The 20,372-nt window shown below is 30.2% G+C and overlaps 1 protein-coding gene across 1 annotated transcript in view; it reads left to right on the forward strand.

Annotated features, from left to right (window-relative positions):
- LOC135951392 (uncharacterized) overlaps positions 1–15,401 on the forward strand; it is a 63,423-nt gene extending 48,022 nt beyond the window's left edge. The window contains exons 3-5 of the mRNA XM_065501035.1: positions 13,694–13,896; positions 14,395–14,564; positions 14,641–15,401. Coding sequence (XP_065357107.1) covers positions 13,694–13,896; positions 14,395–14,564; positions 14,641–14,812 — 545 coding nt within the window. The 3' untranslated portion in view covers positions 14,813–15,401. The remainder of the gene's footprint in view (positions 1–13,693; positions 13,897–14,394; positions 14,565–14,640) is intronic.
- The last annotated feature ends 4,971 nt before the right edge of the window (positions 15,402–20,372 follow it).

The raw sequence follows: 20,372 nt of genomic DNA on the forward strand, positions 1-20,372 counted from the left end.
TTTTTCTTCATATGAAAAGTTGAATAAAACAAATTGAAGAACGGCAATCGCAATTTATGTAATTGTGAAATGATAAAGTTCTTATGAAAACGAAAATGAAAAGTTTTTTTTCATTTTACCGTTTCACAGAACCAGAATCGACCCCCAGGGTATCACTTTCTATCGCATTTTAATTTCCACCGGGGAATTTCCATGTTCATTCACATGTTGGCTACGCCCATGTCAAATATTATCGGATGAGCCGTTTAGAAATGCCAGATTTATTTCCAAAAAATTTTGATTCTGCCCCACTGTGGGATGGTGTAAACATGAGAATTCAGTGTGATGTCCGCTGGAAAAATGCATTTTTCAAGTATCGAAAAAAGCATTCAAGTGCCTCGGTTTTCTAAGACGGTGTAAGAAATACTTCACCTCATCTGATCTCCATATTATTTACACACTTATATCCGACCAAAAATGGAATACAACTCTCATGTATGGGCCGGTGCTTCGTGGAATAAGCTTCATGTCGAAGTATTTCCTGTCCCTTTCAATGTAGGAAAATTGAAATCAAACACTACTCCCTCTATCCTCCTTCCCATAACGTATATTCCTAGTTCCAACACAATGCATTACATGAGTAGAGGTCATCCCCGGACTGATGGTCCAAGAAAAAAGAGGTAATACATCTAAATCTTCTCAAGTACTGGTCCAATTACAAAATTGTGTATGAACGAATCGTAGAGGAGCACATAGGCTTTAAGAAAATATAATTTCTGATCTTGGCCTACATAATTTGAAAAGAATAATCTGTTACATATTATCCAAATGTCCGGAAACGTTAAAAATGTTTCCAACAATAACAAAATCGATAGAGCCGCAACTAGGGTCTTTATCCCGGGAATTCCCGGTACAAGTTTCCCGGGAATTTTGCCAATTTTTCACTACCCGATTCCCCGGATTTTTAGCCGGGAATCCCGGGAATTAAAAACTGACGAAAATACATAGAAAACAAGTTAGAACTCTATTTTTTTCATCAAAAAACAGTGAAAAGTTTTTTACAGTTGTTTGCTTATATCTCGGCAATAATAGACCGTTTATTATTATTATTTATTTGGTGTTTTTCGTATGAAAATTTAAGAAGTGAATTTATTATTTATGGAATTTATTTCTTATTGAATCATTCTAATTTCTTTAAATTTCTTCTTCAAATCTATAACAAAATAGCTTCAAAAATTTATTAAGTGATTAAATTTTTCTTCAATTCAAATCCAGTACAAAAAGGCTTAACACAATTTTTTCAATTAATTTTGTAAATGATTTGATTTAACAAAAATTTAATTTTTCAAAGTTATTAATTAACTTTAAAATTAATTCAGTTTATAAAATTAAATACTAGGAATGGATTTATGGAATGAAAGGCTGACATTCTTTAATTTCGGATTAAGATTTTAGTGAATTAAGCTCAAATTTTATTAATTAATTCGAAGCTCTGATATTTAATAATTATAACACTAAGTTTTTATATGAAATTTGGCTATAATATTGCTAATTTACAGTATCATTATATATTTCGGGAATAGCCGGGTACCCGGGAATGTAGAAAAAAATTTCCCGATTCCCGGGAATCAAAAAAGGTCGGGAAATTAAAAACCCTAGCCGTAACGCAGAAAGGTAAAATTTTCCAACATTATTCGCCGTTGAAAGGGTTAATTTGAGTTGAAACCCATGTACTTGCTGGGATTTGAACATAAATATTACATACTTTTAGGCATACACGCAATACAAGTAATACGTAAAGGAATTCCTTGTTTGTTTGTGATTTTTCTTCGGTTATTTGTTTTCCTTTATCATGTTTACAAAGTCATATAATGAAATTTGATACAGACGGAGAGAGTATATTTGCCAATATATACGTTACAAATTTAACCTAATAATACAATGAAAAAAATCAAACCAAAATACACAACACGATTACATACAGTGAGTATCAAATGAAGTGGAAAATAATTGTTGCTAACTGATTATGTATTCCGTCTGTATTAAAATTCATAAATAAGAATTTATATAAAATTCCAAACTGAGAATTTCTAAGAGCATTGAATTCCGATCACTTTCAAAAGTACTGTAATTTGTGCGAAATATACAGCTTGCTTTATGTTCTTATCTAGCTCTTACACACAATTTTCCATAACATTTTGCAACGTCTTGACAGTGACTGTAAATATTTGCCCACAACCAATCACAATTTAATTCACATACATATTTAAACATACATTTTATGTGTCATTCTGCGTAAACACACTCTTATTAAAAAATTTGTATTAGTTTAACCTCAAAAATACCTAAAAATTCTCCAAATTTGTTTCAAATCAATTGACAATTTTCTCGGTCACTTAACACCAGCCAAACACGGGCACAATAACAACGATAGTCGTAAATAAACCCAGTAGTTATGCAAGTAGTCAATGTATCCCTAATACTTAGACAGTAATTATCAATAATGACTGATCACTGGCTGACTCCAATTTATATATTTTCGGTCATTTGCCACGTATGTGCTGTTTGTAGTGAAGAGAAGGTGATCAACTACCTTATACATCCCATATAATCTAGAGCGTATTCATTTTAAACGTTTATTTTATACTGCACTTAGAGATGCCAAACGGGGAATCCCGTTCCCGGGATTTTTTTATTTTAAATCCCGGGTTTTTCTGGATTTTCCAAATCCCGTTTTTCATAAATAAATAGAAGAAACTGTAATTTTTGTGTGCCTTTTTCATGCATTTTGACATTCTACATGCCCAAATATCACAAAGTGATGTTCAGAAAAGTTGTTAAGCTCAACTACTGCTACAATATAGTTAATAAAGGAAAACGGTATTTTTGGTTTTCCTTGAGAGGGGCTCTAGAAAATCAATTCTTCACCTTTTTTGGTAAGTTGTCTAAAAATCCTCTTCAAATGAAATAGATTTTATCTCAGATGAGGAGCTCGAACAAAATGAAAATATTTCGATTGCTAAAAGATAAGGTACTGTTTTTACCAGTATGTACATTAGGCTGGATCGATTTGTATGGACGATGGAAAACTAAAAACACGTATAGCAGAAACGCAATCTACGGAAAATTCTAAGAAAGTTTCCTCAAGAAACCAAGGTCTAAAATCAAATCCTATCTTGTACATTTCGTATTTCGCAAGATAGGATTTGATTTTAGACCTTGGTTTCTTGGTGAAAATTTCTTAGAATTTTCTACTATATGATTTTTCGTGAAGAAAATCGACCCACTCTGATATATTTATTGTTATTTCTTCTTATATAATGTACTCATGCAAGTATTTTATGCTTTTTAGTGTCTAATACAAATTAATTGCTAAATAAAAAATTTTATTTCATTTTTCATTCATTATTTCTTATAATTTTCGGGATTTTAGATTTCCCGATTTTTTACCAAATCCCGAACCCCGGGATTTTCAAAAATCAGTCCCGATTAGCATCTCTAACTGCACTTTAAAAAGTAGTTATTTTACCCAACAGAAGTTATCAATTGGAGATTGTAGGAGGAAGTTTTGTTTACAAGCAATCGGTTATTGGGCTGTCTATAAGATATCTTTTTAACTGACTATTTGAGGTCAACTAGCAGTCGTAAATTTTAAAATAACTAGTAATGTAGCAGGTCAAGTAACCAGTTATGTAGCTAGTAAGGTATATGACTCTATATAACCGGTGTGTGAATCTAATGCGTTGGCTTCTTTGGAGCAGCTATCGCACAGTCTCATTGTAATCCAAAAAGGCCAATTGACCTCCTGCTTAGGACATTTACGTGTTAAAATAACTAGTCACCTAGCTAATTATGTAACTATTTGTCACTCTAAATGATAGGTAAAATCACTAGTTTGGGACAGTCTCCCAGAACTGCTGGGAATATTTCGAAAATACATTAATAGTGACACAATATGTGAATATGGCGTTTTAAAAGGTTTCATTTTTGATTTAATCGATTGTTTTCTACAACACCCACTTGGTTGTTGTTCTTCTTATACGCCCCCAAAAATTTCCTTTATATTTGAAAACCATTATTTAACAAGAGTGTTATATTCGGCTATGCCGAATCTTATATACCCACCACCAATATAATATGGACACCGATTGTTGTGCATTTTGTATAAAAACATTTATCTGGCTCAACCGATTTGGTTACTTTTATATTTTTCTTATTATTAGAAAATATTAGCCGTAAATTTCATTCAACTTCAAATGTGTGTGTTTTTTTTTAAGTTTTAGCTTTTATTTGGAAACATTTGTACAATATAAATTTATTCAAAGTATTGGCTATTGTTAGCTAAAACCTTTTCGCATCTTTTTGGCAACTTATGGATTCCGAACCAAAAGAACTGTTCATATTTTGAGGCCAAGAATGAATCAAACCAATATCGGATGCGTATCCCAGAGAGAACATTCTGCATCGATCGAAACAAGTAGTATTCGGGCAAGGTCTGGACTATAAGGCTGTTGAGACAAAACTTCCCAACCATTTCATTCTAAATAGTTTTTAACAGGTATTCAAACATGTGGCCGATTTTTATCATTAAAGAATATTACGGTCCCATGTCTGGCCCCATATTCTGGCCGTTTTCAGCCAATGTTCGCTTCAATACAGGTGCCCTGTGATGGTCTGGCCAGATTTCATCAGCTCATAAGAGATAGTACCCTTTTGTTCCCAAAATACAGACAATTACCTTAGCGTCGTGGATATTTGGCTTTGGTGTTGATTCGGCTGGTTGGCCGGGCTTCACTTACGATCTATTACGCTTCGGGTTATTGTAATGGATCAATATTTCATCGCAAGTAATGATACGGTTTTCGGTTGATTTTCCAGCTGCTCACAAAGGTTTTGAAGTTGCTGTTTGAGTAGCTCTCAATGATATTGCCAGCTCTTGTTGAGTTTGACATCTTCATGGAGTTATGCCTCCAATTCTTGGCCTTCAACTTGTTTGGCTGGCTTGAGCGATCCGTGTTAAAATCACCACTTCTGAGCACAACAAACCGTCTCTTGCACATTGAAACCAATGGAACACATTCACCATAAGCTTTATTAAGCAATCTGTATACATCAGCTGCACATTTTTCAAATTGAATCAGTAAAGCAAAACTTCCCGCATATGACGCTTTGTTGGCTGAAAATTCGAAGCAAAAAAAAAACTTTGTTGTTTACCCTATAATGTTCAAGAACTAAGTGAAAATAAATGAATGACTTAAAAATTGTAAATCCCTAATTTTTAAGTCGTACACCCAATATTTTTATCCAAAACATTCTAACTAATCAACCTATTTTTGAATACATAAGTTAGCTATTAGCAATAACTATTTGTAGCAAATATTGGTGTTCTAACCCCCATATGCATAAACAATTTTTAAATTTATAAAAGGTTTATAAAACAAATTTTCCATACAAAATCTGTTTTATAAACCTTTGATAAATTTAAAAACTGTTTATGCATATGGGGGTAAGTCTTCAAGTATTTGAAATATCGAACGCACATTTTGATCTAAAATTATTTTGTCCAAGATCAACAAATAATATTTTTGGTTCTACGACCAATATTTCGATATGTTACAAACGGAATGATAAAATCAATATAACCCTTATCTTTTTGGTGGTGGTTAAAAAAGGCAAAAATGTTAATTGCGTCCTTATACAGACACTTGCACACGCATCCTTCCCACTGAGTTGTATTTCGTAGAAGAGAAAAAGTGGGCAAAAAAGAAGAAAAGGGTTATTTTTTTGTTGATGGCAACTACACCACATACAAGCATTTTCATAAGATTAAGGCAATTTACATGTGTTACCAAGAACTACTCTCACCATTGTCGCTTATGGTGTGAAACATATGGAAAGTTTTCACTTGAATAGATGATTTTCAGTAGTTTCTTTTGTTGTTCGCATTCCTAAGATGTTTAGGCGTAGATTATTCTGGAAGATGATTGCATAAGTTTAATTAAAATGGAAAAAATAGCTGTACCATAACCATATTTTTTTTATCACCTACTAGATTAAAAATGTCATGTTTCAAGAAATAAAATAAACAGATTTGGATTAACCCAACAAAATATGTTTATAACTTAAAATGTTAATATACATCTCCGGGACAAAAAAAGCTAGCACCAAAAATCCAACATAATCTGAATTTATGCAAAAAATAAGTGGACATGTGTGTGATACTTTTTGGATTTTTGTACTTTAAGGGGATAAAACGGGCGTAAAACAAGTTTTGGTACTTTTTTGTATCCCATATTCCAGAAATTAAATTTAAATGGAATTGTAGTCCTTCTAAACTTATTTCAGTATAACGGAAATTTTATTCATATTTTTGGTGGCCATTTTTTCATGTTCCAACTTTGGATGCGTGTAACTTTTTATAGGGATGAGATAACTGTTAGCATGTTATTTTTATTGTTTTCGAAATTTAATAGCAAATATAGATAATATTTTAAAACAAAATTTCGAACCTTCATAGACCCGCCATATCTAAAAAAACCAAAAAAAGATCGAGCAGAATTAAAAAAAATAAATAAACCAACCTAAATATCTCTTGAACTAAAAGAGATAACTTACATATATTTACATATATCTTGTAGATCTCCATATGGACTATTTACATTTTAAATTTCAGCTCATTCGTATCATACTTGGATTTTTGGATATATTTTTAAAAAATGTGAGACCCGATATGGCGTGTAATTTTTTCTAATTAAGCGTAAAGAGCTCTATTTACAACTTTTGTGTCTTTGGTGATCCCCAATGAAATTTTACGGCAAAAAGTTTGTGGAATATTTTAATCCTTAAATGTCCTTTTTGAAAGGACTTTTTTCGATTTTCTCGAAAAAGGTGTCAATTTGACCCCTAAAGATAGGAGATAGGGGGTTAAGATCTTCCACAAAAATGATCCCCATAAAATTCCACAATATAACTCTGACAATAAGAATACTCTCAGATATAAACTAAAAAAATTGTTTCAGTTAGTATAATGCTACCTTCGATCAAAAAATTAAAACTATGACCCACTGTAAAAAAGATTCAGACCAGCTGGACTATAAGTTTATTCTACAAATATGAACTACTCAACATGCACTTTCAGAAGTATAGGGTCGCTGTTCTGTTCCAATCAAAAAGATGCAATTTGTTGGACAGTGTAATTGGAGGCATTACTCGTTGCAGATTGTGGTAAAACTCAATAAGACCTTGCAAAATCATTGGAAGCTACTCAAGCAGCAATTTCAAAACGTTTGTGCAATTACTTACCAAAACAGGATTCATCCAAAAGCAGGGAAATATGCGGCCAGACATGAATCCGCCATATTCCATCATGACAACGCTCGGCCACATGCTGTAATACATGTTAAAATGTATTTAATAGGAAGTGGTTGGAAAGTTTTGCCACACCCGCTTTATAATCCAGATATAATCGATGCAGAATGCTCTCTCTTGCATACGCTTTACTTTGGAAGAGATTATCCGATATTGGCTTGATTCGTTCTTGAACTCAAAAGAAGAGCAGTTCTTTTGGTTTGAAATCCATATATTTCCAGATTGATGGGAAAATGTCATAGCTAACAATATCCAATATTTTGAATAAATTTATATGGTACAAATATTTAAAAATAAATCTAAAAATACTCCCACTTCATACAGAATGACAAACTTATCACTCATGGTGAAGTTATACCCTTCAAATATTTTAAGTCAGTTTCGGTTAGATTTGAATTAACAAAAAAGTGATAATTAAAAGGTTAAAATAATTTTAATATCTGTACTCTGTAGCTCTTGAGATTTCACATCCGATCTCTTTTGATTTCCTATCGAAACTGTTGAAATTTCCTACAAGAACTCTTAAGATTTCCTTTGTTAATTTCAGAACTCTCTTGAGATTAACTATCGATACTATTGTGAATTCCTCTAGGAACTTTTCGGATTTTCTATTGGATTTTTCGGTATTTCCTGTTGGTACTATAGAGATTTCCTATAGAAACTCTTGATATTAACCATCGGATCTCCAGACATTCATCATCGGAGCTGTTGATATTTGTGTTTCAAACTCTTTAGATTTCCAGTAAGAACTCTTGGGATTTTCTGTAAATGAAAATAAAGTTTGATTTGCGCAGAATACTTCCTAAAATATATTAAAAACTTAGCACACTAATATTAAAAAAGAAAATCTAATTTTAAACTACAATTTTAGCATTTATTTCCTGCGTTCATAACATTTCTGCCTTCATTGGATATTCTAAATACATATTTGTAAATTGAATACAAACTATTTTGAAACTATGTACCCGCATTTTCCCTATATAAACCGCAACTAACAATAACGAAACAACAGAAAGGAAAATAAATATAAAATACATCTAACAGTTTCCATAGAATTTCTAGCTACAAATATTTAATTTGTAAGATTTTGCATTAAAAAAATGTTTAGTATCGTTTATTTTTAGAATAAATGCGCATTGTAAAGATTTTGTAAAATGGTCATACTACGTCATAAACAATACGTCACTGTGTAGAAGAGCATAAATGTGACTGTGTATATTTTTCTATATGTGTGGAAGTGTAAATACTCACACACATACAAAATATGTTTAATTTCCGTTTCATTCAACACCACACAATACTCCTCGTTCATGTGGAATAAATGACACACTTACCAGTACATTTGGAATCGGTTTATATTTGTTGGTTTCTCTCTTACTGTCTATCCTTTTGTTATCCTTTCATTTATTGCATTTAACAACAATTGACCACAAGAATGAAGAGACTGTCTAATGTATTCTTAGTAAATGTAATAATGATTTAAAATTTTATTTAGTTACTAGAATTTATTTATTAATTTCATTTAATTGCTCGCCTACCTAAATTTTGAATAGTAAAGTGACAGTTTCTGTTATAAAATACTAGCTGAGATTAAATAATTATTCCAAAAACAAACACATTTCGTTCAATTACTGTATTTATTACGATTTATTCAAATTATTCGATGTTTCTCTTGTTCGAATAAAACGAATTATTCGAATAAGGGATTTTAACTTGTTCAAATAATTCGATCACATGTTTAAAATTAATCGAATTATTCGAATAATTTAAATTTTTAAAAAAAGTAAAGAATGAAGTTTTGATGTAGGTTTTTTAATATTTTATTGTTAAATAAAAACAAAAAATTACATTAAAGTTAACAATTCAAGTATTGATAATGTTATAAAACATTCGAAAACAAATTTCATCATTAAATTTTCATCAGAAATATCCTGATCAGATTTCATTCCGAACAATCTACAAAATAATTGACTAGCAGACTCTTTAGTTTCCGTTTTGGAGCTATGCCTTAAATCTGAGCTAGTTGGACATGATCCTGAATTCAAGTTCAATATAAATATATTAAGAACTTTTTAATGTCGTTCATTAATTCGGGTTTTAACTCTTTGCGGTTGAGTAGTCACTTTACTAACCACCTTTTCTATAGTCTTTAAAACATAGTTTATTGGTATCTATTGCCATTTTGCTAAATAATTATGGGGGATTTCAAGTCAAGTGAACCAACTTTTAAAATCGATGTCTTCCGATTAGGATGAAATTTGCTCCAAGGTTAGACCTATTGGATAATAATTCAGACACAATTTTTTGGATCGGTCAAGAACTCTCGGAGTTAGAGTGGGTCAAATTTTGACATTTCGGCCAAACATGTGATTTTTCTCATCCATGTAACTTATTACCAATTGTTCTTAGCAAAATGTGTACCAAATAGTTTAGATAGCTATTTCTTCAATCTTTCGAAAAAATAAAAAATTTTTAATATTTATTTTCCGAAATCAAAAACTTTTTGACTTCTTTTTCAAAATGGGCCCTTTATGTGGGATGCGAGTTCGATATCTATCAAAAAAAATGTTTTGTAATTCAAAACATGCTATTTTTGACATTTTTTGCAAAATCAAAAACTTTGTTGACTTTTTTTTCGAAATGTGCCCTTTCTTTAATTTTTTTTTTCGCTCAACAGAAAGTTTTGAAGTCATCGTTTATGATTTATTATATTAATTTGAAAATATTGTAAAAATCAGTTTTTTTAAAAGACTTTCAAAAATTCAATAGAAAAGCACAGAGTGTTTATTGTTCATCGAATTCAGTGTTACTTTGCTATTTCGGTTGTTTGGTCAGAAAATTTTGTCAAAAATATTCGATTGCAAAAAAAGTATACGAAACAAAAATGTTTATCATTGTTATTTTTAATAAGAATCGCCACGGTGGTTAGTAAACTAACCACTTCACTCCACAAAAAACCTTGGAATGGGGTGATTTTTTTTGTGTTTTGGTTAATTAATGTAAAAATACAATTGTTTTGATATTAAACTCATACACAAAAAAGCGTGACTGAAAGAGTTGAAATGAGTAACTGAATTAATTATTCAGTTTTTCTAAATTATTTATAACAAATTGTATTATACACTCAAGCTCTATCAACGTTGCCGAATCTTTGCTTAATCAAGTGGTCTTAGGGAATTACACAAATCTGCCCAAAGTTTGATATCATTGTCTGTGAACGTGGCTAATTTGAAGTCAGACAGTGCATGATTGACCCATTTATAAATACGCAAAAAGTTTATTACCATGTTAGACAACGATGTTTAACATCATGTATAAGTGGAAGTCAATGTTTTTCTAACTACAAAACGTAAGTTTGCAATATTTTGTTGATCATTAGATTTATTAAATATTTTGCAACACTTACGAACGCGGTTAATAATATCACTTATATATATTTTAAGATCACGGCCTTCGTCTATTTCAACGTAATCAATTTAAATGTCATCCACAATATCACTTTCGACGACCGTTTCAAAATCACATTCGCCATCACTTTCAACACCACTTTAATCTAAGTTAATATTTTAATTGTTTATTGCGATTCTGCTAATATTTCGCCAGCATATGTTCATTTTTAAACGCTAAAATTTCTCGAAAATAATTCTGCCTTTTTTTACTAAATAACAAATATTTTATTCCGTACCTTTTATTTTCATTGGATCAAGTCCTAAATTAAACATTTTGAAAGACTTGTTTTTAGAATTGTAACTTCTTGCAGTAATATTTATATATTTATAGAAGGAGCTATCGGACCACTCATCTACAGTGATCGAAAGACTCCCTTTATCTTTAGTTATTTGTTGAATTTCAGAAACAATACAATTTTTGTAGTCTTATTTAAATTTGGAATTATGAAAAATTTTAAGCAATTTAATAAATTTCGTTTATTCTACATAAAATTGTTCGAATTATTAGTTATTCGAAAATGGTAATTTTTAAATTGTTCTTAAGAAATTATTCTATTAATCGAACGATCATTACTCGAATGAATACCCAACTATTTATAGTCGAATAATGACTTATTAAATGTTTGTTATTTAACCGCTTATTTTCTAATCATTAAAATGAGCACACTTTGTTTTTACTTAGTCACTATTTGTAAATATATTTTTCATCGTTGACCAGCACTCAGGGGATGAACCCTACTTCTGCAAAGCATTGTTTTGGAGGTAGGAAAATAGTTTATGGGAGTTAGGAAATAGAGAGTAGTGTTTGCGGACATTCGATTTGAACTTTCCTACATTGAAGTTAACAGGAATGATGAGTTCTTGATGAAAAACCTTTATTATGTAAAAATCAGCAACAAGTTTCCAAAATTTTTCAGAACTAATTTCATTGTAGTACCCGTAGAACAATAGAGTTCTATCGCTTCTCCCTTTCAGTCGAGAAGCTCTAAAATAGTATTTTAAGCATCGGCCCATAGATGAGGTGTAAATAGTGACGATATTAGATGGAGTGAAGTAATTCCAACACCGTTTTAAAAAACTTTCGACAATTAATAAATATATAAAGTCATGCCCAGAACATCAAGAGCGTATTAGTCCACAATATTTACAACACCTATAAATACAGATGAAGCGTCATGATCTGTCATGCACCATTAGGCACCTTCCAACAAACAGGAAATTCACTGACGCGGAATAAGGTGCCGAAAAGATTAACTAATGGACGAGCTATCATCGAATAGCATTATTTCAATACCAGCGCTGGTATGCCATCTGGCCCACAAGAGACTTATCTACGTTGAAATCCGATAAAAATCTTTTAACAGGACGAGCTCGAAAATATATATTTGGCATAGTCAATAATACTCTTTCGAGTTCAGGCAGTGGTTGTTTATTCAGGTTTATCAACCGGGTCAGAGAATGTGAATAGAGGAACTAGCATTATGCTTTACTCTTTTAAAGAATGACCAACAATTTGTACAGCCCCTGGTGAGCATTAGGCGTTGTTCGTCTACAAATTTTTGGCGCCATATCACACTTTTGCGTAGCGAATCATTTTTTGCATTCTTATTATGGCGCCAAGTTCATAATGCTCCTCTTTGGATCTGATTGCGCTTTTGCACATCTGATTAAAAAAAGATTTCTTTAATAGAATGAAAATCTTCATCCCCAAGACGATTATTTTCACAATCATTTTCGCCATGACATTGACATTTTCGTAAATAAAAGTTGAACGTTTCGAAACTGTTCGTGGAAATTTGTTTAAAGTGGGAAAATCTAGTTTTTGTAATATTAAAATAATGAATTAATGATAATCCAGTTTCTTTCATAACTCATTAGTTTTCCTATAGAAACTTCAGTTTTTGGCAGTTTCATTACTAATCTTTAGATTTTCTGTAGGAATTATTGAAATTTCCTATGGAGGTTTTATATAGGAACATTTGAGATATCCTGTAGAAACTCTTCAGATTCACTTTAGATCAAATTCATGAAATATAATTTTGAAATTTAATTTAGGAACTCTTGAGATTTCTTATATCTCATCTTGATATTTCCTTTAGGATATCTCCAGATTCCCTATAGAAATTGTCGATAGTAATTTTAAGAATTCTTTAGACATTCTGTACTCTATAACTCTTGGAATTCTTAAGACTATCTGTACCCAGTAGCTCTTGAAATTTCATAACCGATCCCTTGTGATTTCATATCCAAACTGTTGAAATTTCCCATAAGAACTCTTGTGATTTAATTTATTAATTTTTAAGAACTCTTGAGATGTTCTATCAGATTTAGTATCGACACTATTGTGATTTTCTATAAGATCTCTTGAAATATCTTCAGTAACATCAGATCTTTAGAGATTTCCTTTAGGAACTCTAAATATTTTTCATGGGATCTCCTTTAGAAACTACTTAGATTTTCGGTAAGAACTCTGGTATCCATTGAGTTTTTCTATTGAAACTCTTGAGATTTCCTTAAGAAACTCTTTAGATTTTCTGTATTTACTCCTGATATTTCCTATAGGAACTCTGGATATTTCCTATAGAAACTTAGAAGATTTCCTATCCAATATTTTAAGATATCATATAGGAGATTTACTTTAGAAACTACTTAGATAATTTGGTGGAACTCCTGATATTTACTTTATGAACTCTTGAGATTTTCTATCGGTTTTTAAGAGGATTTTTAGGAGATTTCCTATCGGAACTATTGAGATTTCCTTGAGGAATTCCTTTAGATTTAGTTAAGAAAAGATTTATTTTATATTATTATTATATAACATCTGAATTTAAATTGAATTGATTTGAATGATTGAAAAATTCTTTAATAATCTTTTACATTTTTCTTAATATTTGTAGAACTTCTGCGTGCTTTAAATGCCGACATTGCTGCTACGGGTCAAGAATTGGGCACTTTACCAATGGAACCTGACTATGCTGATACAGTGTACAATGAATTGGAGTTGGCCAGTAAATATGACATGTTACGCAAAATACAAAGGGATTTACAAGAAGAGCAGGATATTGTCAGTAAATCAGCAGTTCTAATGAAAATGCTAGAGGTGAGTAATATATTTTATTACTATTGTACTACAAGTACCACTTTTATTATTTGCTAAATATTGTGAAAAGGAGATACTATAGCTGCCATAAAATTCAATATTTATAGACAGAGACAATTTTATATAATTAACCAAATGTCTGATCATGCAACCGAATAATTCGATTAATGATATTAAACTATTCGTTGGAACAGTTTGTCATAAATTTATTAAGATCAAAATGGAAACAGTTTACTTGCGAGATAAGAATTGATCGTTTTCCATTGATCGGTTCGGAAGAAGATCTTGTCATAATTTTATAATTGTCTCCTATAGCAAAAGCTTACGAGAATTAGGGAGTCATTATGTTCCGTTGCTATATCTTGATTTAAATTATAAAATATCTATAATAGAGATTCAAACTGGAGTATTAGAAACTGAGAGAATTCAAATTAATTGCTTAAAAAATATTACAAATTAAATACTGAAACCCGAAAATCTCTTTTGTTTCCCTTTTAGGATCCCACAATCGATACACTTCCCATTGTCTATGTGGAAGAAGATTTAGCCGTAGAAGAATCAAATAACAACAATAACAATCTGGATTTCAATGATAACTCAAATGGTATGGCCAAACGTTCCCGTTACTACAGACGTTACCCATGGAAGCGTCACAACAGGAACCGCAGGTAAATATTGAAAAGACAATCGAAATCATTCAAATATTGTTTATATTAATTTTCCATTTCTCTCTTAAATTTCTAGCACTTATGATCCAGAACTACGTTATGCCTGCACTCCCACCAAAGAAGATGTCTTCAAACTATTGGTGAATTTGCATGAAAATCGTAATGGGAAAAATGGTAAAACCGTTAGTTTTTGTAATCGTAAACGTCCGGCTAAAGCCATCTTCACAAATATACGTTTCCTGGGTTAAACCGCTCATACACTATAAAAACGAAACGATGACAGTTAGAGGCAGTTGGATGGAGAGTGAATTATAAAAAAAAAACTACAAAAAATCGTATACGCAAAAATCAAAATTTCAAATAAAACCAAGCAGCCAAAATAAAACTAAATAACTAATAAAAATTTATTAAAATTCTGTATATTTGATGGAAACAAACAAATTGGTTTGAAACAAAGGAGAAATAATAGCACTTATCTAAACTATAAAATGCCCTTCGAGCAGCTTAAATTAGTATTAATTCAAATCACAAAATATATATAAAATATACATACACTACTAAAACACATTTGTATTATTAATAATATTTAAATAAACTGCACTTTTTATGAAAAAAATTTAAAAAAAAATTATAGTAAATTGAAAAATATTTTATTTAAAAAACCACTTAACTTTAATTAATTTTAAATAAATATAAATATATGTAAATAAAACTTACAAAAAAGAAAATATATCAAATCAAGAAACTGCAATTATAAATTAAATGAGAAAAATTTATTGAAAATTTTAACAAGATAAATATAAAATAAAAACAAATCATATCAATTAGTTTTTAAATGTTGTAAAATTGTTTAAATAAATTATGAAATAAAAAATAAATATTTAATTTAAATAAAATCTAAATGTTAACGGCTTCACTTAATCTCGAAATCATAACTGAGTTTGTTTTGCGACAGTGTATTTTTTGACAACGGAGTTGACATCATGACACCATAAAAAGAATTAAAAAATCTGAATCTAAGTATTATAAACAAAGTGTGCAACATCATATTTTTTGTTGTGCTTCGTATTTGGGCAATGTTTATAAGTTTCAGAAAATTTTAAGAATTTTGACATCGATATATTTTTGCATATTTTGCTCTTTACAGCATATTTTTGCATATTTAACTCATAACTGCATACCAGGTTGCTTTGCTGATGTAAACGATAATTTGGCGACAAAGAAGAATGGTTGTTGGACGAATAGAGAAGAAAATTGAGGCAAAAAGAATTATCAGCAGTTGTATCGACATCTACGTGTGATATGGAACACTCACAAGTTTCTGACGAAGACGAAATACAAAATTCAAAGATTCTATGTATATTATTCAGACGGTCGTAGAAGTACTAGGTCTGAACTACAATGAATTTTCAATATATAAATCTTCAATTCAGCAAATTAGTACACATATGAGAAAATACAGGGCAGTAGCTATTAAATCTGAGTTCTAGAACAACGTAACTAACGTTGTAACCTTCCAATTTCATATAGCGACAAGGAACTACTTCTTCGGTTCCAAAACTTTAACTGGACAAATTCTCTATGATTGGAATCTTATTGACACGGTGCAATTAATCTGTTGTGGTACAACATCAACGAACACTGGCCGCTTTAATGGAGCTGGTGCTCACTTAGAGCAAAGTTTAGAGATAGACTTGGTGATTTTCGCTTGTCGTCATCGTGTTTATGAATTCATCCTTAAAACTGTATATGAAGCCAAGATTAAGCAATTTATTGTATCTCCAGAAATAATACTATTTAAAAAGATCAGAGACAATTGGAACAAGTAAGAGAGCTATATTCGGCCGAATCTTATATACCTCTCACCAAATTATACTTCAAAATACAAATTTTAAATATTTTTAGGTAAACAAAATTATTTTTTTTCAGTTTTTTTTAATTTTTTGGAAATTTTTTTTTTCGAATTGTTATTTTAAAATTATTTAAAATTTTTTTTTTGTAAAAAAAAAATTTCGGGATAAAAAATATTTTTTCCGATTTTGTAGGTACAACTTACTATGGTCCTATATACGTTGTTGCAAAGTTCTTTGAAATATCTATCATCATATATCCATATTTTCTATATTAATCCAGATATAGGTCAAAAATAGGTATTCACGATTTAAGGGTTAACGTTTTCCGATTTTAGTAAAAGTTTCAGAGTATATTTAGAATTATCTGGACTATAATATTCTGAATAAGTTTTGCTTAAAATTCATAAGAGTAAGTAAATAGAGCTCATTCGCCAAAAAATTTGCAAATAATTGGTTTTACTCGAAAATTTTTTCACATTTTTATTCCCTATTATATTCTTAATAAATCCCAATGTGATGATGAATAAATTCTGAAATTTGTTCAATAAAATTTTTAAAAATTTGAAAATGCAGTTTTGAAACTGCCGTTAAAATTTTTTTATTTTTTTGTTGATACCTAAGAATAGGTGAACGGTATCCTACGAAGACAAAAACTCACATACAAGTAAATATGGACATATTTTAAGTAAAAATGAGCTTTTATTTTAATATTTATCAAAATATGTTAATTTTTAGAATTACAATTGCGTACACATTTCTATTCTTTTCAATTAAATTGGAAAAGTAATCTTTTAATGGCAAAATTTTTACAAAAAATGAAAAAAATGCCTTTTTCCCCTTGTAAATGCATCTCAAAATTTCAGAGGGCTTGCGGCACGTCTTAACACCAACTGATTTACCTAAAATTTTTCCAGGATGATTTTTTTACTAATGTTCACCAAACTGGGGGGTGAGAATGGCCAAAATCCAACTTTCGCATATTAAGGGCCACCCTAATATACATATATACTTTATAGGGTCGGAAAATTATATTGTGGAAATTACAAACGAATGACAAACTTATATATACTCTCCTCACGAAGGTGAGAGGTATAAAAACACAGATTCAATTAAGATTGAACCATGAATCGGTTTTGTTAAAAAGCACATTTCTGACGCAACGATTTTATCTCTCCTAAAGTATTATAAATCGGCACTGGGAAAAACTTTTATCAGAGACGATTATCGTGAATTAATCGAACTACGTATAGTGTTTTTGAATGGCAATACAGAGAAGAATATTAAAATCAATCCCCCTGGTGCTATACATCAAACACTCTGGATGGTCAAAGCGATTTACTCCTTAAAAATATGTTTGCTTCAGTCTCAGGTCGACATAGCTGCAAATCATAAAAATGCTCTGCAGGACATTTGCTTATTTTTTGCTATCATCTTCTTAAAGCCATGACTCCAATTTACAGATTCTGTAAAAGCATCTAATGAGAATTTGTGTAGATAATACTATTTAAATTTTGAAAGCCGAATTTACTTAGATGTTAATCTATTACATACTATTTTTTAACAAAAAATTACACATTCTCTCAATAGAGTTTTTGAAACACAATTTCCATTTGGACCACTATTTACGGACTTATAACCGCTGTTAAGTTTTACATGATTTCTATTGATTTTTAGTTGAAAATATAAGTGATCACAGATGATCGTCCTTTTCCCATTTGTACCACTATTTACCGAATTACAGTCGCTTGTATGTTTTATTTGATTTTCATATAAAAAATCGATTTTTGGTTGAAAATATAAGTGATCACCAGGGCAAGGATTTCTATGCAAATGCATGATTGTAGTCAGTAACTCAAAGTCACTTTGACAATTTATCATTCAGAATCGAAGAATTTGCAACAAAATGGCATCGATTTGTTGTTGCATATTTTTGCATATTTTGTTATTAATGCATATTTTTCATTTAAATGCATATATTTAGCATATTTTTCCATTTTATTGCATATATAATTTTGGATATACTTTTATATCAGTGTATACTGTACACTGTATCTCAAAAAAATTCCCCGTACACCCCCTAATATAATGCATTTCTGCAAGACAGTTACGAACATTTTCTTTACATTTTTCGTTATATCTTTGCCATTTACAGTCGGATCTTAAAGTGTGATATATCAATATTTTTGTCTCGGGAAGACCAATGTTTCAAGTATCCCGTTCTAGTATTTATTCACCAGATATTTCTTCCTACCACCCCAATGTACAACCCTAATGTCAGAAAATGAATGCTTGCAAGAAATCATTAAACCTTTGCTAACGAAGTAAAAACAAAGAATAAAAAGTACGTTTTGATAAAAACAAAATTAAAAAGTATGTTTTTTATACGTTTTTTTTAAACAATAATATTTTAAATTAATGTTTTTAATCCTGATCTAATATACATACATATAAACAAATTACACATTGAAATAATAAATAATTTTTTTTCCGTTTTATACTACACCATTTTTCATTGAAATTGAGAACATCATACATGATATTGAGAAAATTCCAAATGAAATTGAGAATTTCCATTTTAAATTGGAAAAATTCCAATTGAAATTGAGAATATCCATTTTAAATTGAGAAAATTCTAAATGAAATTGAGAATTTCCATTTTAAATTGAGAAAATTGCAAATGAAATTGAAATATTAATATTGCGAAATTGAGAAAATTCCAAATGAAATTGAGAAATTCCATTTCAAATTGAGAATTTCCATTTGAAATTGAGAAAACTCCAAATAAAATTGGGAAAATTCTAATTGAAATTAGGAAAATTCCAAATGAAATTGAGAACATTTTATTTTACTCTACATAAATAAATATTATAATATATGTACATTAAACAAAAAACATATGTATGTACACTAGAGTGCTCCAAGATTGTATGGACGAAAAAAACTTTCTAGGTACAGGCCGTCCCCCCCTCTAGAATTGTTCTATGTATTGTAGAAACAAGTTGTGTAAAATATTAGGATGATAGGATAACGTTAACTGGTGGCGCAACGACGCTGAAGTTTTCAGGTGCATTTACAAGGGGAAAATATGCAATTTTTTCAGTTAATTTCAGATTTTAGTAAAACTTTCAGACTATATTTAGAATTACCTGGGCTATATTATTCTGAATAGCTTTTACTTAAAAATCATTACAGTAAGGAAATTCTGGTCATTCATCAAAATATGGCCAAAAAATTAGTTTTTCTCGAAAATCGCAAAATGTATATCGCAGGTACGGAAAAACTATAGGAGGTATTGACATACTTTTTTCACATTTTTATTCCCTATTGTGTTGTCAATAAACCCCCATGTGATGATCAAAATATTCTGAAATTTGTTTAACAAAATTTTTAAAAATTTGAAATTGGAGTTTTGAAACTGCCGTTAAAAAATTTAATTTTTTTGGTCATACCTGCGAATAGGTTAACGGTATCCTACGAGGACAAAAACTCATATACAAGTAAATATGGATATATTTTAAGTAAAAATAAGATTTTATTTTAATATTTCTCAAAATATGTTAATTTTGTTCATAAATTTCTTGTTCTAGTGGCCTGAGACACGTTAATGACCTGGCGATTTTTTAATAACTTTAACATTTTTTCACCAATTTTTGTCTTTTATATCTTATTATAACGACAATTACGTACACATTTCGATTCTTTTAAATTAAATTGTAAAAGTCATTATTTAATGGCAAAATTTTTACAAAAACTGAAAAAATTGCATATTTCCCCTTGTAAATGCCCCTGAAAACTTCAGCGTCGTTGCGCCACCAGTTAACGTTATCCTATCATCCTAATATTTTGCACAATTTGTTTCTACAATACATAGAACAATTCTAGAGGGGGGGACGGTCAAAATTCGCAATTTTATTTTTTTGGAGCACTCTAATGTACACAGTCTTATTGACCAACA

Source organism: Calliphora vicina, chromosome 2 (genome assembly GCF_958450345.1).
Source record: "Calliphora vicina chromosome 2, idCalVici1.1, whole genome shotgun sequence".
Classification (NCBI taxonomy): domain Eukaryota; kingdom Metazoa; phylum Arthropoda; class Insecta; order Diptera; family Calliphoridae; genus Calliphora; species Calliphora vicina.